This window comes from Anoplophora glabripennis, unplaced genomic scaffold, assembly GCF_000390285.2.
Source record: "Anoplophora glabripennis isolate ALB-LARVAE unplaced genomic scaffold, Agla_2.0 scaffold66, whole genome shotgun sequence".
Classification (NCBI taxonomy): Eukaryota; Metazoa; Arthropoda; class Insecta; order Coleoptera; family Cerambycidae; genus Anoplophora; species Anoplophora glabripennis.
Window position 1 is genome coordinate 1,587,509 of NW_019416742.1, and position 24,637 is coordinate 1,612,145.

General features: G+C 32.2%; 2 protein-coding genes across 6 annotated transcripts in view; one reads left to right on the forward strand and one right to left on the reverse strand.

Annotated features, from left to right (window-relative positions):
• The first annotated feature begins 13,195 nt into the window (after nucleotides 1-13,195).
• Nucleotides 13,196-14,645, forward strand: LOC108917922 (RWD domain-containing protein 1). The gene is made up of 2 exons (XM_018724732.1): nucleotides 13,196-14,034; nucleotides 14,420-14,645. Exon 1 carries the CDS (start codon nucleotides 13,306-13,308, stop codon nucleotides 14,020-14,022), a length of 717 nt encoding a protein of 238 aa, XP_018580248.1. The 5' UTR covers nucleotides 13,196-13,305; the 3' UTR covers nucleotides 14,023-14,034; nucleotides 14,420-14,645.
• A 4,881-nt stretch (nucleotides 14,646-19,526) lies between these two features.
• Nucleotides 19,527-24,637, reverse strand: part of LOC108917945 (large proline-rich protein bag6) — a 56,720-nt gene continuing 51,609 nt past the window's right edge. For all 5 annotated transcript variants that reach the window (XM_018724764.1, XM_018724763.1, XM_018724765.1 and 2 more), the window contains 2 exons: nucleotides 20,926-21,082; nucleotides 19,527-20,050 (listed from right to left, as the gene is read on the reverse strand). In XM_018724764.1, the coding sequence (XP_018580280.1) occupies nucleotides 19,842-20,050; nucleotides 20,926-21,082 (366 nt within the window). In that variant the 3' untranslated portion in view covers nucleotides 19,527-19,841. The remainder of the gene's footprint in view (nucleotides 20,051-20,925; nucleotides 21,083-24,637) is intronic.

Genomic DNA, 24,637 nt, shown 5'->3' on the forward strand with positions numbered 1-24,637 from the left:
CTCTCCTTCTAATGTACATTTTATTAAGTTATAACTATGAACTTATCCGTTGTGGAATACATTTCCTATTTACATATATGCTAACGAAAACTCTCGTTGTATATTAGAAGGAGAGGCAGTTTTTAAGGCTGATCATGTGGTACTATATGGGAAAATTGAGCAAAGTTAATTTAAATTTAGAAATTTATATTATGTCTGCAGACTAGTGCCCTTACTTACTAACAACCCTCATGAAATTCAGGGAGTATTATCTATCGGCAATAATATTTTGAAAATTTCTTCAATGGTTTGATGAAAACTTAATTCTGGATTTTTCTTAGACCATGAAGAGCAACCTTGAACTGAACAATAATAGTTTGACAGTTTCTTCTTTCTATCCATAATTGCTGAAGTTTTCCTCACACTATTTTCTTAAAATAACAGTGTACAAAAAACGAACACTAAACACAGTTTTAAATAAAATACAAAACGAAATGTCACACACAGAAGAAATGTTTACCTTGTTTCGCTGGTATCACTTGTCACCGCCAGAGGGCGAAACACAAAATACAAAAATTTCATTATCTTGACAACCGTTAATTTTTTCATAAGTCATGAAGTATACCTTTTTTATAGAAAAGTAACAGGGCTATCAGCCTGCGAGGGCGAAATGTCAAATTTGACAGCTCTGTCAAAGTTGCGTAAATTTTAGAACATAATTTCGACCGTCGTTATAATAAAAAATATTTGATTCAATTTTAAATGTACAAAGATGCATTTGAATGAGTTGCTTTGATCCCCCAAATTTCACGTTAATCATAGTAACCCTTTAGAAATTATGGGCAATATTCATTTTTCAACTTCTTACTTTGAGTGACAATAACTCCTCAACAATGGAACCTACGTAAAAAGTTTATATGAAGTACTAGCACTCTTTTGACCTGCTCTATATAACCCTTTATTTTTTCCCCGTAGTTACCGGACACCCTGTATGTTTTTGATGCAGAATTATTTGCGTCATCAGAATATTGTAAAATATACAGGGTGTTCCGTTTAAAATAAGAAAGTTGGGCCGTGTACAGCGAAAACGCAACACCCTGTATATATTGGTCAATATTTTTAAAATATGCAAAAATATGGCGGAAAAACCTTGCACTGTCCCATTTTGTTGAAAATTATAAGGAACGAGCGCTACGGAAGAAATACGCACTAAAAACTCACCCTGTAGACAAAATTAAAGTCGACAGAGGTTTAACCATTTAGTACGTTTTAAATGAGAAGTTTGTGTGCAAAAGAGAGCTACTAATATTTTCTAGAAAGATTGACAGATGCATAATTCTGGAAGTCTCTGAATTTCCATCAAAATAGGACAAATCCAAGATCAACCTGACGTAGATCACCCGTTACATGGGGGGGACTCCTGCGGGAAGTGAAACACATATTCGAGAACTAGATAAGAACTTGGCCTGAAGAATTTCATTACGGCACACTAAATTTAATCTCAGGATATTTATAGAACTGCATCGGATTACAATGTATCTAATTTAATCTGACATCGAATTATTTATAAAAAGTGGTTTCGAATAAGCTCGACATAAATTACGACTGAAAGAATGCGATACAAAGACAGAAACGCAGCAAAATCATAAATAAGAATCTCGACTTTTATGCCGTGTTGCTTCAAAGTACACATGAAATATGTACAGCGTGTCCCAATATTCCATGCACATGAAACTGGCACAGATTTTTGGAGTCAAAGTACATAATATAGGTAATAATCTAACTAAACTTATCTTTATTCAAAGTTGCATCATTTAGTACCTAGAGATGTCAAAATTGGCAACAAAGTTTAGTTTTTTCCAAATAATTTTAAAACAATTTTTATATCTAAAGGAAACTTGTGCACAAGTGTTACTTTTTAACAGTTAATTGTATTACGGAAACGAGAAAAATAAGTACACAACTTTTACAAGTGTTTTATCAGAAACAGCATAGCTTCTCCCTTTTTTGAGATATATACAGGGTGTTTCGTATAAGAACCGATAAAGAGCATGGGCATGTAGGGGAATCCAAAATATGGTGATTTAACGCAACTTACCTTTATACAAAGCTGCACCCCTCAAAAGTTATAGGCCTTGAAAGTGTGGTTTCAAATTTCGAAAAAAATCAATCTCACTTATACTTGACGGTGTGAGTGTACCAAGAGCATTAATCGACAGTATGTAGAGTTCAATAGAAGCATTTTAAAGGGTTGATAAGGGATGATGCACCATCAGTGGCGGCTCATTAGATGAGGCTGGGGAGGCTAAGCCTCCTCTGCAATTTTTGATAGTATTGCAAAAGTTTTCTTTTAGTTTTTTTATTTTACATCATATAATTAATATTATTTAAGAAATGTTCATACAAATCTATTTTCACATGCAACTAATTAGGTACCTACTAAGGGAGGTCTTTACATAAATATACGATTTTTAAATGTTCACTATTTTTCGCGCCCTCCAAATTCGCATTATATTCGCTGGCAGCTAACTTTCTCAAGCCTCCAGCCTTTACCAGTATTCTATATGCTGCGTGACATTGAAATGATGCCACGATATCTACATTCGAGCACGGATATTTGTTGCCATCTTCCATCTCTTTTTAAAAAGCGAATCTTTCAATATAGCCCTTCTTCTCTACCACTTCGGCGATCGCAAGCGTATGTTGCAATGTTGCATTTCATAATAAAAACATCGGTCGTTTGTTAGTAAGCGAGTTTTTGTTTTTAACTGGTGTTTCTTTACAATTTTTTTGAAACGATCATAATTAATTAGCGAAACAATCATTTACATTTTACTCAGGTACGTACTTAACTTTATTGAAATAAAATGAGGAAAACGAACATAACCTCAACTTCTTTAGTTGCATGGACATTGTACATTATTTATTCTTAAAAGAATTCAGTACTCTCAGTTATGATGAAATGCTTATAATTAAACAGAAATCAACACCTTCTTTGCCGTCTTTAGTTGCAGTGGGTGAAAAACAAATAAGGGGATTTAACAATAATAATTATAGAAAAAACGACTGGTTAACTGCATCAACTATTAGAAATAAATTATACTACTGGCAATGTTTATTTTTCGCTAATGATAATTTATCGATTTGGGACAGGGTCGGTTTTAACAATTTAAAAAATTTAACGAAAGGCCTCGAAAGACACGAAAAATTCGCAAGAACATAATTCATCGTGTATTAAATTTGAAATGTTCGGTAAACAGAATATTGTAAACGCTTTAGATTCTGTTCACAAAACGGAAATACATTATAATAAGAAGGTTCCTGAAAATAGAAATATTTTAAATAGACTAATCGATGTAGTAATACTTTTATCGTCTCAAGAAATTTCTTTTCGCGGACATGATGAAAAAGTGGATTCTGCTAATCGAGGGATCTTTAAAGAGTTAATAAATTTATTAAAAACATAAGTTGATGAAACTACAGATGTTAGATGTCTTTTAATATCTCATGAGCCGGAAAATGCGCGAAAGGCGTGGCGTATCCCCATAATTCTTCTAATAAGCACGTTGTGAAAACATTGACTCAGAACTAGACCATGTGCATCATTACAAGTAGACATGAACTAAGGCGCTCGGGTATTAATAAAGTCAACTGGCGAACGTTCGTTATATATATTTTTATTGTTTAAATTAAAATAATAAAGAATAGGGCATTTTATTATGATATTTGTAATCGGATCAAAGGCTTGTTTACGCTAGAGCTCGAGAGAGACTGTGAATAATAGGTGTAATGTTTTTAGGACGTAGAATAATTTAGGCGACGGTCGGAATTATGTTTCTGCGCATATGAAGGTCAAAGCTCATAAGATTTTAAAACATCTCTACCTACAAGTCACAATTATCGGTAATTTTTAGATAAGTAGTGAATAGAGAAGTTGATTTATTAGATTTTTTGACATAACAAGTGGGAGATATACAGATGGTTTGTTTAAATTATTAATTAATCAATGTGGAAAATTTGACTTAAAAACAAATTAATTACTCAAAACTTATGACGGTGCCGCGGTTATGTCATGTCATGTTAATGGACTTCAAGGAAAAAGAAATGACGTCGCTGCTCAAGCTTATTTTAATCATTGTTATGTACATAAATTAAATTTAGTTTTAAGTAAAGCTTGCAACGACAAGTAAAGAAGTGAGAATTTTTTTTCAAATCTCCGGATTTTCGTAATTTTTTCCAAATCTACTAAAAGATATGACGTATTAAATAAAATAATGCAACATAGGATACCAAGCAATGCTCCCACTCGTTGAAATCTTTCTTCTAAACCTGTTTTTACTTTTTACGGTCAAAACTTATAGAAAGAAACTTATTGAGGTTTTTTATTTCATCTCGGATAGTGAGGATTTTTTAAATGATCAACAAACTTTAGGATTCGCTAATGGATTAAAACAATTGTTGGGCAAAAAATATCATTTTCTTCTTGAAAACCTTTTCAATGATTTTGAACAAACCGATGTTGTATTTCCAATTTTGCGGAATTAATTAACTGACTTCTAAAAAGAGAATTAATTCACTTTTATCAAAATTTAAAGAATTCTGTAGTAATGAGATACATTTCAACACGTTGTATGCAATTTTCTTAGGAGACATTGACGGAACCTTTAACGATGACCGGCTCTCAAAGAAAAGAAGGACAAGCTTAAAGTTTTTCATTTCAAGCCTCCTCTGCCAAAGATACCACGAGCCGCCACTGTGCACCATTAAAATGTGACAGATTTTTTAACCCGTTGGCTCTTTATTTTATGGGGAATTTAATTCTACCTAAAACTTTTCTTACTCTTGTTAGTTTCAAACAACTTTGTCGTTTTCAACCAAAAAGTGACATTTTTACTAAAGTTCTAACATATCAAATTTCATTTAAATCGAAGAAGCCGTTTTAGAGCTATTTAGTAAAAAAATTAATTTTGTTTGGCAATTTTCACGCATCTTAGAACTAAATGAAGAGTCTGTGGTAGTTCCACAATTACGGAATGTCCTCGAAATAATAAAAGGTTTTTCATTTAAAAACACAACTTTATTCTACCACGCATTTCCTGACCATACCGTATATCTTTTGGATATGAAACCTTAAAAATCTTCAAGTCACTCTGTACAACTTTTGGATGTATGTAATAATTTTTTTGTGAAAATTATGGTTATATGTAACTCAAAGCTTAAAATTACAGTCCTGAGTTAGTTCACTAACAACATTTAGAAAATTAATTTTATATTACATTCCATCTATGACTGTAAGATATAAAGACCTTAAAAGTGAGACAAGTTAACTGATTTGAGAAATAAAAATACATTTATTATTTACGGTCTTTCGCCAATGGACAACAATCCACGAATCTTTTTTCTTGAAGTGTACTAATGGAAGCTTGATGTGAGTATTTCTCAAACTGTATTTATCTCTGCCATTGAAGAAAATATTTCTTCTTGAATGAAAATATAACCGACTCGCGTTCCGTCATAAAACTACTCGAGATAATTGAAAACTGTGAATTTGCGTCAGATAGAAAATTTTCCTCGTACTTGCTTGCATATTGAGAGTGTTAGAAATTTCGCTTATCTATTTGCGCAATTCGTACGAGAATAAATTCGATCTGAACAGCAACTCTCGGGACCCTTGTGTATAAAATGTTTTTATGTGGTGCCCGCAGTAGCGTCAAGATGTGGAGATACAACTTTAACAGCATTCTTATGACACAATCCTTTGTCTGACGCCGGCGCCTGAATATTTCTACACTTTTATTTTTATATCACATAAACGTGATACTCTCTGACAGTTGTGACTTCAGCAGAGACCATATAAATGTGATAATTTCCGCATAAAAAATAATGCGATTAGTAACGGATCATGTCACATGAGGATTGTTGTTTTATTTCCAAATGAGGAATCATTTTGCTCAAAAAGTGTACTAAAGTAATACGTAATAGTTGGTTTAGGTGTTTAGAAACAGTTTAATAGGATATTATTATCTGTTCTCTCCACGACTACTTAGCTGTATAGTGTACAGTGTGTCCAAAAATCCGATTTATAAGGACATTGGTTAATACGTGCTACAAAATGCAAATAAGAAAAGTTTTCCACGCTAAAAATTTTATATTGAGTCAAAGACCTACATTTACTTCCGTATCAAGACGTTTCATTTAAATACCCCATCTCGATATCTCGAAAACTAAAAGAGATATGCATCTAAATTCTGAAGAAAAAGTTGCGTAGTACATAAAAAAGACCTTATATAGTAGTATGAATGATATTACTTTTCATATTGGCTTTGATGATTTTAATTTATTTAAAATTAATTTTGTGTTAAAGATGGTTTGAATCTTTTGACAATGGAAATGTTTAAGGAATCGGTACAACCGAATAAATTAAAATTTGTAATACATGTAAATCAAACGGTAATCCGTTTCAGATTAAAACTTGGTTTAACCGTTAATTTAGGCAAAAAAAATAATATTTCTCAAAAAGTATCGGTTTAAAACAAGATCATTGTTTAAACAATTATTATAATGTAAAAATTACCAAAAATGGAGTTTTTTAGCTGCCGCCCTCCAACGGGAGTTTTTGATTTTGCTTATACTTATAGATTTTCAAAAAACGCTTCATTTGAGACCTAAATTAAAATTCAGTAATAATTTGTTTAAATAATTGCAAAAAAACAGCGAAATTTGAATTTGCTGTAAATAGAAGAAAAGAGCATAAATCGTCTCTAAACTGCAGTAAAAGTTGTATTTTGTTACGCTTAAGAAACCCTGAAAATTTGGTAAAAAAATATTTATTTGTTTACGAAATTATATTACGAATATTAGAAATGGCAATTTTTCAGTTGCAAAAACGCGGTTGTTAGCATTATAACAAAGGGTCTTATGAGGGCACATTTGTTTCGTCTCGATTTATATTTTCAAGATATGTGATTGGAAATTGTAATTTCATAAGCTAACCCCCTCAAAATGGCGTATAAACAAATAGTGTAATTTGTTTATAAGGTTTTTCGTTAATAACTTTGCGAAGAATGAACATTTTTTAAAGCCGCTTTGATATTCGTAATCCTGTGGTAATTTTTCATGAATTTGAAAAAAAATTGTTCTAGGACCATTTTTAGCCGAGATAGCGTATTTTTTAAATTCATAACTTGTTTATTTATAAACATTAAGACTTGAAATTTCGGGAATAAATCAATCAACCCTTAAACTTCATAATAACGTTTAAAGATATCGAAAAAAATGCATTTTATAGTAATTTTTAACCCTTCAAAAAACGTCCTCGAATACATTTTTACACCTGGAATGTGGTGTGCAAAATAAGACAGAAACGTTCCGAGACTTCAAATCTTAACTGCCCGAAAATTTTGCGATATCTCCGGTGGACCAACTTTAATCTGGGGTAGCGCATGAAAGTAATAACAACTGCACGGTCCATTTTGCAATAATTAATTATTCATTTGTTATAAACTATTAATTTTGTAAAAAAAAATATTTCGAGTTTTTCGAGAAATAATTTTTCACAATGGTACCAATAAACAATTTTCTTAAAAAAACATATTTTTATGTAGAAGAATTCAGGAAATGGCAGATTTTTTATGTATAAAGTTTATTTTAATGAGAATCGAATTTTTGGATGTAATATGAATAAGAGTATTATTTTTTAACATTAAATTACATATTATATTTTAAAACAGGTAAGTAAAATAAAACACTCGATTCTCATTAAAATAAACTTTATATATAAAAAATATATCATTTAGTACCATTAGTTATCAAAATTATTTTCCGAAAAATTGCGATAAAATTTTTTTTTACAAAATATATTTATAACAAATTAATAATTAATTATTGCAAAATGGACCGTGCAGTTGTTATTATTTTCATGCGCTACCCCAGATTAAAAAAATGTATTCGAGGACGTTTTTTTAAAGAGTTAAAAATTAGATACTATAAAATGCATTTTTTCGATACCTTTAACCGTTATTATGAAGTTTAAGGTTTGATTGATATATTCCCGAAATTTCAAGTCTTTTTATTTATAAATAAACAAGTTATGAATTAAAAAACAAAACGCTATCTCGGCTAAAAATGATCCTAGAACAATTTTTTTTTTTAATTCGTGAAAAATTACCAGGATTACGAATATCAAAGCGGCTTTAAAAAATATTCATTCTTCGCAAAGTTATTAACGAAAAGCCTTATAAACAAATTGCACTATTTGTTTATACGCCGTTTTGAGGAGGTTAGCCTATGAAATTACAATTTTCAATTGCATATCTTGAAAATATAACTTAAGACCGCGTTTTGGCAATTGAAGAAATGCTATTTCTAATAAACAAATGCAAAAACTTTCAGGGTTTCTTAAGCGTAACAAAATACAACTTTTATTGCAGTTTAGAGACGATTTATGCTCCTTTCTTCTATTTATAGCAAATTCAAATTTCGCTGTTTTTTTTTGCAATTATTTAAACAAATTTTTAATGGATCTTAATTTAGCAGGTGAAGCGTCTTTTGAAAACCTATAAGTATAAACAAAAGCTGAAACTTCTGTTGGCGAGCGCTTTTTAATACAGCTAAAAAACTCCATTTTTGGTAATTTTTACATTATAAATCATTGTTTAAACAATGATCTTGTTGTTTTAAACCTATACTTTTTGGGAAATATTATTTCTTTTTGCCTAAACTAACGATTAAACCAAGTTTCAATCTGAAACGAATTTTTTTACAATTTTTTTTTTTTTTCATTTACTGGGCTAGTAGTGTAACGCTAGATGTTAGGAAAGTATGTAGAATCTAATAGTGTTTGGAAGGGTATACATTTTTAAAGTGTAACATATATTCAGTCGCTGGGCGCAGGGGTGGTACAGTCGGAGTGATTTTGGTGTCGCTGTGTAGATTAGCTAATAGAAGTGATGTAGACAATAGTAAAATAGGAAGTGAATTTGTGTGTAGGGGCAGCAAATTAGTATACAGGGTGGTTCGATTTTCATGGCATATCATTGACATCTGGAAAACCGTAACATATATAGGGTGGCGCAAAATACAAAAAAGTTGCGCCTTTTCAGGGCTATTAAAATAAACTAAACAGATCAAAGATATCTACTGCCGTTCCTGAAATATTGTGAAAAAACTGAAAATAGCGATTTTAGAAAATGCCGTCTAGCGTCCTTATTCACAACAGAAAGACCTGAAATTTGGTACTGGGTAATAGAGGATATGAGGAATCCATTTTCGTCGAAAAAAATTTCTACCTCCTCTAGTTTCAGTTATGCAACATTCAATTGTTTTTTTTTTCTTGTGGACGCCATATTGGATCTTGACAGTAACAGATAGAAATTAAAATTACGAACACGTCAATATGTAACACTACTATTTTATTTGAAGATAAAATTAAAGAAATTCAATAATTTATTTAAAAAATTAATAAAATCTAGTTGTTCTTGACGTAAAACAAAAATCAATACTCAATAAAACGAAATACAAAAATATTCTACAAATCCTACATAACTACTTTAAAGTGCAATCCGCTCTCATGCAGACAAAGGTCAGTCCTCAATCTAATTTTGTCTATAGCGTTTGAATACTTTGTGGTGAAGATACCTAAAAGCAGCAAAAACTCTTTCGTGTCTTCTATGTTTTCACAGGAACTGTAATAAATTGTATCTTTTGAACAACCTTATAGTAAAAATCTAAAGGGTTGAGGCATGGAGACCGTGGAAGCCAAGCTGCAAGTTCATGAGTGTCAATCCAATTATTTGAAAAGCGTCGATTGAAATATTGACACACCATTGCGAAATTATGAGGCCCTGCGCCATCTTAATACTTGTAGATACCTATATCTCCGTAGAGGGGCCCTCTAGGGAAAATTTTTATAGAGACTTTGTCATGTTATTTTAACGTCCCCTGTATAAATCCAAGAGATTGCCCACATATTCTAGGACAACCTATATATAAACAACGCAAAAGTCATTTTTAGTTTTTATTTTGGATAATTATTTATTTCTATTTGAATTTGCTTAATAGGTACTTCTTAAGAAAATCTAATCTCCACTATCATTTTTATTTAAATTACATTCCAGAAAATAGTAGGTAGATTCAACAATAAATCTGATGACGCCGTAATTGGTCTGTCTGATTGAGATTTTATTGAGGGTCAAAAGTTGGGTCGTGCGACCTAACTGAGCTCAGTCAGTATGTCATTATTACAAACAGAAAATGTATAGATGTAGGCGTCGCCTATTCATTGATATCTACAAGTGACAAACTAATAACAAAATTTGGTTTATTAAATAATTTATGCGACTAATATCTAGCAGTAAGCTAATATCTAATTGTTAATATCCAAGTTGACGACTGAGTGACCTCTGACCATGTTCACTTGTTTAGATGATCCAATCATTTTTTATTATACGAAAGGGTAAAATAGTTTAAAGAATTTTAAAGGCTTTGTGCCAAGAATTGCAATAGATACTTAAAATAATATACTTGTGTTCAATTTGGAAGATTAGAGGACACTGAAAAAATTTCCTACTTGATAAAAACTATGCTAAATATAAACGATTCACCACATCTTCTTTTACCAACACGTGGGGTACCTATACTTTAAATGATCACATGCACCTCGCGCTGTCAGTGTCAGTATTACTCCAGTCGAATTAGAGTTTGAACGTGAAAAAAATATATTAGTATTATTTTATTGCACTTTATGACGGGGAAGGGTATGTAGAATGATATCAAAAAAGTAACTCGAAAGAACTGACGCTAAGTCGGCAAATTGCAAATAAGTGGCAAAATTACGTGTTTTTTCACTTTTAAAATGACAATTATGTTATGGAGCTAGTGCATTTCTTGCAGTTTTTTTATTGTCAACAGTATAATAAAATAACAAATTACATAAGCCGCCTTTTAGATATTGTAATATCAAATCTGCTTTGCACTGTCCACCGTAGCTTATTTAGTCGAGTTAATGAAGACATACATAAGACATACATCATCCGTCATCGAGTATAGACTTATTTATAAAATTCAATTCATCAAAGCTCACACTCCATTCGTGTCTACTTATAAATATAAAAAGGCCAATTTTTAATTGTTATACGAGTCATTTGTGACAGTAGACTGGAGAATAATTGAAAATCTTCAAGACGTTATAATCACATACTTCTTTCTATACATATACCAAGCACTGCATATCTTTTACATTTACATTAATGACCTTGTTCCCAAAAAGAGGGGATAAAAAGTGTGTATGTTGCACTTTGTCAATTTTGCGCAAGCCCGAAAATTTAGCGGATTATTTAAAATGAAATTTAATAACTGATGTACTATTAACAGAGCAAAATTACCAATTATTATTTTGTATATCTAATTATACAACTTGTTAATTGTAATTTATGAGAATGTTAGATAGTGAATGTAAAATAAAATGGGTACAATAAAACGGAACCCAAAAGAGAGTCCAAGTGTGTTATTTATATAAAATAGTAAACATTTTTTGAAATTTAAAATCGATGCATCTTCACAAAAATTCATATAAAAATACACATTATGTAGAAATATACATAAAAATAATAACGAGTTATCTACCTTAACTAACACATATATGAATAAAAAAAATAAATCATATAAATCATATTAACCTAAGTGTTTCGTGTACCAGATTCAATTTGATTTTCTAATATATGCTAAATATCAAGTCTTATTTTATTAAATATACAATGCAAACTTAGTCAAGATCTTAGAACACATTGAAGCAGTGCCAGTTTTAGATATAAATTGTCCTTAGGTATTATTTTTCAAATAAAATAGCTGATCCAGTTTGTGATCCAAACACAAGTAGGTACATTAAGTGTCCTTTCTTTATTTGAACATGATCATGTAAAAACCATGTTTGACCTTTCGCCGTATGTAGAAGATGTGGTTTCATATATAGCGGGCTTTGTAACTTCACAAGTTATAAAAATAATTTCTTGTGACATTTACAAAAAATATATAAAGGGAAACTACTCGTCTCCTTTTAATATATAACAGTAAGAGTTCACCATGAAACACGAAGTCTCATGCATTAGCAAAATGTGGAATTTCTAGCTACTGATTGGACACGTAAAAATTTGCTTTAGCCAATTTCATCAATACATTACCCTTAATTAATAAAAATCCTCAATCAATAAAACCTTAAGTATCCATAGGGTGTAAAGATATACATTTTTACTTATAAACAAATTTTGTCTTCTTTTCTATTTTTTGCTAGATTCATCGCTTCATGCCAGTTTGTTCCTCTTTTCTTTAAGTCTTCTGCCACTATTTGGTCCTTGGTCCCATGTTTTTTATGGGTCTGCCTCGTTTCCTTTCCTTTTTTTTTTTTGTTTGCCAAATCATTTTCAGCTGTCTTTCTATTCAAATTCAAAACCTATATTTGGAAATGACAATGACCTTAACCGACAAACCGACCAATGGGAAAATGAATCATAGCGCCTGCGTATAATACACAAAGTATGTGGTTATAATGCAGTTAACTATTTCTATAGTATAGTTTACAATATTTTTGATGTATGCATACCCAAACGCGACAACGCAAAAAATATCCAGTTTGGTTCAACAGACAGATTATCATTAATCTAAAAAAGAAGGATAACATCCCTAGAAATATGCATAATTTCACTCCACTTCCAGTAGTGCAGAGTATAACAATTTAAGGGCTAAAAGAGTTGGCGTAGATACCTTCTCTAGAGATTAATTTAAAAAACATTTAATCAAGCTGGAATTCAATGAATGAAAACATGCACAATGCTTTTATTCCTAGTACACGTTTTACAGTGACCTAGTAATCATAACATTAATTATCATAATTACATGAGTAAAGTTCGATTGACGCGCATTAAGTAAAATATAAAAACAAAATTCTTTCGAATTTTGAATTAAGTGCAAATTTGATCTCAAAAATGGGGAATTTTTCAAAGCATAGAACATTACGAATTATCAGTAAATAATGTACTCATTGTAATTCGAACTGGATAAATAAATATGATAACAGTACGTAAATGCCCCTCATAAATAATTCGATCCTTGGACCATAACGTAAATTAGTATGTCGTATCTGTGTATTTAAAATCAGTGGTACATGAAATTAAAGAGGGAGAAGAAGAATTGATTAATTTACCTATTTTCTGCCATTTAATTCAGAAGAGGAATATGAAATTAACCTCATATTTGATGTCAAGTATTGAGGTTAATAAATGTTTCTTGGTTTAATTTAAAGTAAATAAGCACCAAAAGAGAATAAATAAAATTATGGACTATGCAGAAGAACAAAAAAATGAAATTGAAGCTTTAGAATCAATATATTACGGAGATTTCCAATTGATGTCAACAGAACCTCATTATAAGTTTTCAATACCTATAAAAACAGAAGAACATGAGCCCGATTCTGAAAATGGATTAAGTTGTGATCTCGTAATTACATATACTTCGAAATATCCAGAAGAGTCACCAATAATAGAAATAGAAAATTCAGAAAATTTTGAAGATTACGAAACAAATTTTCTTAAATATTTAGATGAACAGATTAAAGAAAATTTGGGAATGGTTATGATATTTACTATAGTTTCAGCAGCACAAGAATGGCTAAATGTCAAATGGGAAGAAACTAAAAAAGAAAAAGAAGAAAGAGCTGCTTTGAAACTAAAGAAAGAGGAAGAAGCTGAAAGGAAAAGATTTGAAGGCACGAGAGTTACTGTAGAGACATTCATGAAGTGGAAGCAACGATTTGAAGATGAAATGGGCATAACAAAAAAAAGAGAGATGTTAGAAAAAGAAGGGAAGAAATTAACGGGGAGAGAATTATTTATGTCGGATAATACACTTAATGAATCAGACCTTAAGTTCTTAGATGAAGGTGATGCTGTAAAAGTAGATGAATCGTTATTTCAAGATCTCGATGATTTGGACCTTGATGATGATGAAGATGAAGATTTTAATCCAGACAATTGCCAGAGTGACTCGTCATAATATAGTTTATATGTAAGTTGTCAATAAACCTATGTTTTTATATAAGCTTTTTTAATATGTTCAATGAAAAAAAAATACATTTTTATCTATCTAAGATTTAATGTACAGTGCAAAAACCAGCTGTGAATTGCTCTAAATATGAAATACTTTGTACATATAAAACTACTGTTCGATGATTATATTCATTTATCCTCCTGTTCTACCCTTATTTTTTACAAATTACAAAAATATGAATTTTAATAGGAAATGTTTGATGATGACGAATAATGTCTTAGAGTTGTTATATTATTCCTGCCTAAAGTTTCAATTTTATTGTTTGTAACGTTATTCTGGACCTAAAACATTTTTCTGCTCTAGTAACGGAAGATATAATAACTTAATATTATATTTATTTCAGAATAAACCAATTAAACGCAGACAAAAATGAGCCTAATCTACTTGTATATCAGGAATAAAAAGCAATCCAAGTAGGTAGTGTTATACCCTATAACAGATTACTCGTAACAATTATAGCAACTAAAGATACAAGCTTTTGCCTTGATACAGCCGAAATAGTATTTGAATTTTATTACGTTTTTGTAAACCAATACCAAAGATATCGAGGATGAGGACTGAACATTTATTATGTTAGTATAATAATAAAAGTTTATATGGTAGCACGTTTCTTATTCATTATTTATAAGATTACAGTTTCCTATTTTGCTTGCTTAAAAGTAATATAAAAATTCTATTCTCTAAGAAAATATATGTACCATATCTTAATCGATATCTCAAAGTATTTTAAAATTATCGTAGAAACATACAAACAGAAATTTAGGGTACCTTGTTTCTCAACATTTTGGGATATTTTAATGTTTATTTTTCATATACTGCTGTGGAATTAAGAGGGCTCTATAGCAAATACACAACCAGCAATACATTTTTATGATTTTATTGCGCAGTTTGTTTAGATATGAATGAATGCACAAATAACGGACTTTCCCCCATTTTAACACAGATTTTCTATAAAATGGAATTAGTTTATAACTCAAATTACTTTTTAGTGTAAAGAAATTTGTAATTTACGATGTCGCTGGTTTAAAAGCGGCAAATTATAAATTTCTTTACAACAAAAAGTAATTTGAGTTTCAAACTAACTCCATGTCATGGAATATCTGTGTTAGAATGTAGGAAAGTCTGTTATTTGTGCATTAATTCGTATTTAGACGAACTGTGTAATAAAAACTATAAAAATATATTGCTTGTTGCCTATTTACCAGTGGCAGTTTTACCATAAGAGCTGCGGAGCTGCAGAACACATAAAATTTTATGTATTTAATCATATTAAATATCAACAAAATATTTAAAGAATCCAAATGTACTCGCACTAAAATAAATCTCGGAGCTTATATTATTATTTATTACGACGTGAGCTACCCTTCTTAATATATGCAACCTCATATACAAAATGTGTGCACAGCGAACAATTAGATGCGCCTTTTGTTTTTATTGGCTAATCAGGCACGTGACCCAGTACACTTTTATATCGGCTTTTGTGGCTGCAACGACAGCCACTGCTGCAGTAAATGCAGTAATATTTCGTACGTGGTATGTGGTGGTTTATTTCTGCGAGCGGCACGTGTGAATATTTTCGTTTAGGCATCTACGGATATTATAGTTATTAAAATGAATAGCGTTTTGTTTAAAAAAAAAACTATTTGGTTCTATGCCTTATGAGGATAAACTAGAAATAAATGAAGACAATTTAACAATAATGTATACACAAAAGCAGAGTGGGTGTGCGGGTGTGATGTAAAAAATACACCGTTTTGTTTTCCGCGCTTACTTTTCGGCGAGGATAAAGCATAGACAATACGGTGTGAAAGATTTAATAAAATAAACATAAGAAGTTAGTTAGATTCTGCATATTGGGATAATATACGGAAACACAATGAACAGGTAACGAAAAATCGTTATGTATTATCTAAAATCAGATTGCATAAAATTTTGCGGAGCTTTCGAATTAGCACTTCGCGGACACGACGAGACAGAAAATTCGGACAACCCTGATATGTTTCATGGACTCATAAATTTTAGCGCAAATCTTGACGACATATTAAAAGAACATCTAGCCACATGGGTATGACCGGGATTTTCTGTGATGGTTCCGGATTTCGGATTTGCATGTATAACTCCCGGAATATAATATAATGTACATACAGGGTGATTCATTAACAATGGGAAAAATCGAAAGCTGAATAAACTACACGTGAAATGGTGACCATTGGCGCAAACATGCCTTATCCGAAAGTTGATAGTTTCAGAAATACAGGGTGTTAAAAGTTAAAATTTTAAATTGTTTTTTTGCGATTATTCTGAAAATATGTAGGTTAGGAACTCGAAAATTTGTGAAATTATATTTTTTTAACACGTTGACTGCGGTACATACCTTGGGGGGTATGTACTCATTATAAAAAATATGCGAATCTCAATAATCACATTTTTACTGTATCTTGTGGAAGTTGCAGAATCTGTAGTTTTTAGAAATAATGATTTTTCTGTTATTTTCTCTTCAAAACTATTTCCGAATGAAAACGTTAGTATCCTAGGATATATAGTTACAGGTACATGCAAGTTTATAGCAATAATTGTATTATTTTTAATTTTATAGGGTCAAATGTAAAAAAAAAAATACATATCCCCAGGGATATGTACCGCACACAGAAGAAGTTTTGTTACATATCCCCAAAGATATGTATCACAGTCACGGACAAAGTACATTGAGATTATCTCGCAGTCAACGTGTTAAGTGACGAATAAGATGCGTATTGCAATTTCAGCCTTGCTCATAGAGGGCGTCACATACGACCAATTTTACCGAAAATTTAGTTAATAACTTTTTACCCTGTGTGTCTAACATGAAACTTGATTCAAAACCTGAAAGAGAAATAATTTTTCCATTAATTATGTACTCTTGTTTCATTTCGGGATCTCAATCCGTTTTTGAGAAAAATCGATTTAACAAACACTATGTCTTGATAGTACGAGAAATTAAAAGCGAAACAAAAGTGTTTCTTCATGTTATTACAACAATTAACAATAAAACAAATGAAATACGTAATAATGATTTAAAGAAATTGTTCGAAGAATCCACTGTTGACACTTTACACAACGTTTTCTGAGAGATCTTCGAGTTTGAAAGAAAATATTGGGAATGAGTCTGACTTCGTTGGTAGCGATTTGTATTCTTTGCCATAACTCTTCACGCGAACTAATAGATTCTTTGTAAACTATATCTTTCATTCGAGACCAAATAGAAAAATTAAGGGGATTGAAGTCCTAACTTCTGGGTGGCCAAACAAAAATGCTTCCACGGCTTGGAGAAGTTCTACGTTATTTAAGAAGAGACATGTGGTTCATACACGACGGAGCTCCATCGCATTTTTCTCGGCCAGTGCGTGCATATTTAGATGCAGTTTTTCCAAGTCGCTGGATTGGCCATGTAAGCATTTTTGCTTGGCTACCCAGAAGTCCACACTTCAATCATCTTGATTTTTCTTTTTGGTCTCAAATGAAAGAGATAGTTTACAAAGAATCTATTGGCTCGCGTGAAGAGTCATGGCAAAGAATACAAATCGCTACCAACGAAGTCAGACTCAATCCCAATATGTTGTTTCAAACTCGAAGATCTCTCAGAAAACGTGTAAAGTGTCAACAATGGATTCTTCGAACAATTTCTTTAAATCATTATTACGTATTTCATTTGTTTTATTGTTAATTGTTGTAATAACATGAAGAAACACTTTTGTTTTGCTTTTAATTTCTCGTATTATCAAGACATAGTGTTCGTTAAATCGATTTTTCTCAAAAACGGATCGAGATCCCGAAATGAAACAAGAGTACATAATTAATAGAAAAATGATTTCTCATTTCAGGTTTTGAATCAAGTTTCATATTAGACACACAGGGTAAAAAGTTATTAACTAAATTTTCGGTAAAATTGGTCGTATGTGGCGCCCTCTATGAGCAACGCTGAAATTGCAACACGCACCTTATTCGTCGCTTAAAAAAATATAGGTTTACAAATGTTCAAGTTCCTAATCTACATATTTTCAGAATAATCGCAAAAAACGATTTAAAATGTTAACTTTCAACACCCTGTATTTCCGAAACTATCAACTTTCGGATAAGGCATGTTTGCGCCAATAGTCTTCACAAACGATTTTTTTGTTTATAAACAATATTCAATAATTTAATAAAATATATTTAGTTTATTCCAATTTATTTATAACGACAGGAGGTAATTTGTGAATAGATATTTCAAAAATCGTTCTTGTGAAAATCTATATTTTTGTATAAATGGAATGTTCCTTGAAATTCAGAAGTGCCAGGAATCCGTGCGAACTTGAAAATTTTAAAATTTTTCGCCTGCGGCGCCACTTAAAGACTCTGGGCACTTAATATCTCTGAATTCAATTCAACAAATATAACAACCCTAAGCAGAACATGTTCAATCAATGTTCACGCGCCGCCACTGATGAACATGCACTTGAACAACGGTGTAAACGGCCAAGCGTGCTAGTAGTGGGGAAGGAGGGGAAGCGTACATAGGTATACAAGGCCGCTGCACGGAACGTTGCTTCCTCTTGTTCCCCCACTACTCGGCCATTTATACCGATGTTCAAGTGCATGTTTCATTCATTTTGCGGCATTTTAACGAAAACTTGAAATATACTTTTTATAGTATTTTACTTCTAATTTTGAAAACCGGTATTAGAATTAAAATCGGACCATTTTTAACGCATAGATTCTTGGCAAAAAAAATGCATAAAAAATTTGAAATTGCAATTGCGCAAAAACTAAAGGTCCGACAGCACCTGCCTTTTGCACACTTAAAGTTGATATAATTATCTACGTCTGTGCCAAATTTCAGCTCTTAATCTTCAGAACTGACAAAGTTATGAATTTTTGAAAATAATGCCGAATTTTCTCCGGTTCTAATCAACCGATCGGAACGCTCAACCTCTCGTTTTCTTCAAAATTGAATTTCCTACAACTTTTCCATTGACGAAATTGAGATTGCTGTAGTAGTTTTGGTTTTGTAAGCAAAAAAACTAAAAAAAAATGCTATTTTTTTTGCACTAAAATGTTAATAACAAATGAATTAGTGAGAGTTGCGAGTCGAAAACACATCAGAGTATATCTACCGACTCTCTTTTAAGTGATGGCACAGGTGGTATGCTGTTGGTATTTTTGTCACACAAAAAACCTATATTGATTGGCCTATTTTGGGAGGGCAACTTGCTAACAACAACCTGCCGTCCTTCTTTCTACAGCGATGGAATCAAAAAGCTTCCGAACAGGCAGGAAAAATATTTCAAAGGAAGGAAATTTTTTGTGAATTTAAAATTAATTCTCGTTTATATTTGATTGACCCTCGTACGTATCGCTATAACCTATAACCTCATTTCATACCTGTTTTAGTAGCCTATGACGAAAGGAATGGGAGAAAAATTACAAAATAATTTACATATCATAATTTATTTTACTATTCAATCGTCCATTGGTTAACTTATTCAGTTTTACATACATACCTGCAAATTATGATAAATTAAAAATTTTATATAAACAGATTAATCAAATTATACAACCAATGCTCTTAATATCAGATTACAAGAATCGAGCCTCTGCGAACGCTATTCGGTGAATGTCGTGCAGGCAAAATAAAAGTTTACCGAACGTCGAAATCCGTATTTAAACTCTCACCGCGGACAGGTCACGTTCACCGAACGTACGATGTACAGGACCCAAAACATATATATTGTATTCTAATTCTTTTATTATGAGGTATTATTAAAATAATTTGCGGCATTGGGAAATCGTTCGGGTGTAAAATCTTCATTATCCCTTAAATTTGCCTGCACATTAGTGCGTAACAAGCTCCTATAAGCTGTTTGAATTTCTAGAGACGCGCCTGCTGCTTGGGCCACTGACTCTAATGGGGCTACCGTAGACAAGCCTGTGGCCGTTACTGCTTGCCTTACGCTCTCTGTTGAAAAATAAAATTATGAAATTTCATATTAAGAACATATACAGGATCGGAAAGTGTCCATGGTTCATCGGCCGTTACGTGAGAGCGATAAAGTAAGTCATAGAAATCCATGCGATAGAGAAGGATAGCTATAATGAAGGCGTCTCATAGTCACCGCCCGTTTCGCCCTTCCACAAATAAGATTCACTTCCACTTGTAATTCAGTGACCGGTGGTCATCTTTGTTTTCGTCCTTTGCCTTTTCTGTAATAGATGTCGCTACTTATATTCCAACTTCATATTCCGATATGTTAATACAATCCGTTAACAGAGGGCAGCCCTAGAAAGAGCGATGCCAGATCTACAGATTTTTTTGGAATTGGGGAAATAGGGAATTTTGCTTTATTTCTTGGGATTTTTAAGTCATTTTAAAAAGTATACTTAGATAACAACTAAATGAACTTTAAATGCAGCTGAGCACTATACTCCATTTGAATAACTTCTCAGTAGGGGAAACAAGGTCACTAGATTTACAAACAGAGGTATCTACTAGCTACTGTAAAAAGTTTTCTATGTTACGCCTTGTGCTGCCCTCTGTTAACGGATGGTATTCACGTATCGGAATACCGAAGTCAAAATTGTATAAGTAGTGACATCTATTAAAGAAAAGCCAAACAACGAAAACAAAGATGACCACCGGTCGCTAAATTACAAGTGGAAGTAGATCTTATTTGTGGAAGGGCGAAACGGGCGGTGACTATGAGACGCCTTCATTATAGCCATCCTTCTCTATCGCACCCATTTCTATGACTTACTTTATCGCTCTCACGTAACGGCCGATGAACCATGGGGACTTTCCAACCCTGTATGCATTCAGTGATCGGGAGATAATACCTGTAATAACTTGAGGAAGGCTGCCTTGCGGTTTTGAACTCGTCACAATTTTTCGCCTTTTACTTGGCATTCCGGATAAATAAGCGTCACTAAAAGGGCCTTGTGGATTCTGCCTTCTCTGCTTTTGAGCATCTCTAGCTATAATTGGTACCCAGTCCTAATAAAATATATAATAATTAAAAGTTGTTTTGGGTCACCCAAACCAGTGTTACCCTTGTACCGGTACTGTAAATTAATTTTGAGGGATTTACAATAGATGGCACGACTTATGCTATATTGCATTGGACAGACATTTCTGTAACTACAGTCAAAGCTTTACAGTTCCCATATTCACGGATTCGCTATTCGTGAACCAAAAAATTGTGACCACTTCCCGTATTCATGGGTGAAAAATTCTATATTTGTGAATCCAAAACTAACGATATTGTATTTTTAGAATAATATGTATTTATTTGTCAAAATAAACAAGTAGGTATTCAAATATTTATAAACAAACAACAGCACTATGGCCATTGATAAATGCCGCCTACGCCACGAGGCCAGGAAATATACAGTTGGACGTGACTTTTTGTTTCGACATGCTGAATTTATCACTATGTGATGCTAAATATTATGTACACTCGAAGCAAGATAAAGGTTTCCAACCTAAAAGGCATACTACTTTTAAAGAGACGAGCCGGATTCCGATAGGAATTTTGGGAGGCGTCAATAATTAGGGGCGTGTCATATTTTTTTTGTGTAGGCACGTGTGTAACAACACACAACAAAAAATTGCAGGCCTGAAGTATATGCATTATAAAAAGAGAAGAGTATACAGGTTTTGAAATTATTTTGTGTTGCCACATCATTTTTCTTATCCTTGAGAAAATTAATATTTTGAGACAAGAATTTGTGTCATATTCTGCAGAAAGTAGGTAGCTAGGTCAACAAAATAAAAAAATAAACTAGTTTTATTATAACTTATACAGTTTCGGGAGGAAAGGGAAATATTTTAAGGACGTGTTCTGGAAGTGAAAATAAGTAAATAAGTTCATGACATTATGGTTCCGGAAATGTTTTCCTTCTGATAGATGTCGAAAGAAATTTAAAATCCGGTTTTTTCTAAATATCTCGAAAACGATTTAAGATATTACACTGCCACCAAAGCTCAGTGCAATATCTTAAATCGTTTTCGAAATATTTTGAAAAACAGGATTTTTACATCTATCAGAAAGGAAGCATTTCCGGGCCCATAATGTTATGAACTGATTTACTTATTTTAACATCATTTTATAAATAATGAAAAAACAAAACAGTCTAATAATGTCCAACCACCATCCGAATCAATAACGGCTTGTAATTTGCTTGGCGTAGACGTAACAAGGCGTCGTATATAATTCACGTCTATAGTGTTCCAAATATTTTAATAATAATAAATTATTATTACAAAATTCATTCATTTTTCTGCTTATGATTTTTTAAATTTCTGAAATCTTCCCTTAACTTCCAGCCTCCCTAACTATGTTAATTTTAATAGTACAAGAAAAAGTCAAGAGGCCATTTTTATGTAGAATTGTATGCTTTACAACTTCAACTAATTTCATTGCGGGCACCTATACAGTGTTCATTAATGGCATACAGAAAAAAACCAGAGGCCCATTCTGTGGCTAAAATTAAGTAAATTTTGTTACACACACGTAGGCTCTTAAGCTGCAGGGTTTTCAAAATTAAAAAGAAATTAAAATTTTTACTTTTCTTAAATCCATTCAATCTAACTATTCGTAAGTAGGTAGTAGACGTTTCGCAAAATTTATTAACTAGGATGAATCGATTTTTCTATTGTAATGTAAATGCAACTTTTAATAGAAACAAGATAATAAAAAATGCATACGGGGTCTGCTATAAGAGTTTGCCGATTAGTCCCATTTTAAAAATGCCAATCTACCAGGAAAGCATTTTTGTACAAAACTCATAAAATGTCAGATGTGACAGTAAAATATTGCCACACGAGTTTAATGGGAACGCCCCATATAGACAAGCAGTTAAGCCGTCATATTTCAAACAAAATACGATTCAGATTGGAATCCTTTATCTTGCGTCGAGTGTACAATAACATATTAGTTACAGGCTGGTTAATTGTATAATTTTTACGTATATTAAGATAAGGTACTTTTTTTCGTCTTCAAAAAACCTACAAAACTAGCCCTCGAGCGTCAAAAAATATCGATTAGATCAAAAGTTATAAACAGAAAAAGTTTATTTATGACTTTTAAATTAAACATTTATAAACTGCGTAATTATTACCAAAACGTTTTGGCATCGCATCCTCTCATTCCTTGTCTAATAATTCACACGAAATCTGGAATCGGTAGTTTACAAGTTATGGCCTTATAAACAAATTAACTAATTATTAGTCTGGACGATCCCGAGCATCTTCCACAATCACAATGATTTTTTTCATGATAGATTTCATAATAATACATTGAAATCTATTCATTTTTTTTTTCAATTTTCAAATTTGCAACCTGGAAAGTTTTTTATTTTTTAGCCTTAGTTGCAAAACGAAATATACGACGTACGTGCGTGATGTAGTTATATATTATTACATATTCGGAAAGCTTATGAAAAGAGCTTTAAGTTAAAAAAAAAATCATCAAGATTCGTTGAAAAACAACGGAGTTACAGACTGTCAAATATAGTATTTTCAAGCAAATTTCACATTTTAAAGAACCTGGCGACGAAGATACTGTTGGAGGATTTCAAGCATGGGAAGGTTGGTTTAATAAATTCAGGGTGTATCGATCACTACATAACATCAAAAATGTTGGAGAAGCTGCATCTGCAGATACTGAAGCAGCAGCAAGATATCCTGAAGAATTTTTAAAGTTAATTGCTGATGGTGGATACAAACCTGAACAAGTGTTTCATACAGACGAAATTGCCTTATTTTGGAAAAGAATCCCAAACAAAACTTTCATAACCAAAAGTGAAAAGTCCACCTCTGGTTTTAAGGCAGCAAAAGATGGAGTCACGCTGATACTCTGTTCTAATGCATCAGAAGTTTGTTTAATTAAGCCACTGATGCTTTATAGATCGTTAAATCTTCGTGCTCTCAAAAATCTAAACAAGGACAGCTGGCCAGTGTTTTGGCGATTAAACAAGAAAATGTTATAAGTGTCATTTTCTGTGACTGGTTCCTAAATTGTTTTGTTCTTGAAGATGAAACTTATAGCCCGGGAGCCAGCGACCTTTCTTTATGACCAAAGGAGCAAAAGCTGAAAAGTTTTCCTATGCTTCATTTGGTGTCACTAGTAAGAGAATCGACCTCCAGCTCGCGCACTTCCGAGGAGTATAGTTGCGGCAACCTCCCAAACACGAAAAATAGTCATTAGAACAAACTAATACTGCAAAAGCCGAGACTTTGTCGACATGTTGATTATGTTATAAACAAACGAAAAAACGCAATCAGCTGATTTAGAGTGGGGGGTTATGCCTCAGCTTTTCATCTAAAATATGTGCTAGGTAAACAGATACCGCAAAAGCTGAAATTTGGTAAAGTAATAGTCATCTTAATCAGTTATACGAAAAAAATTGTCCGCTGAAGTTTTTGCGGTGTATAAGTGCTCAGCTGACGAGTTGAAGGTGCAGCACATTGTTATGCGCACGAGCGCGTACATCTTTGACTTTATAAGCTGATCACTTTTCCTTCACTAAATATAAAGCTGAGCATTTT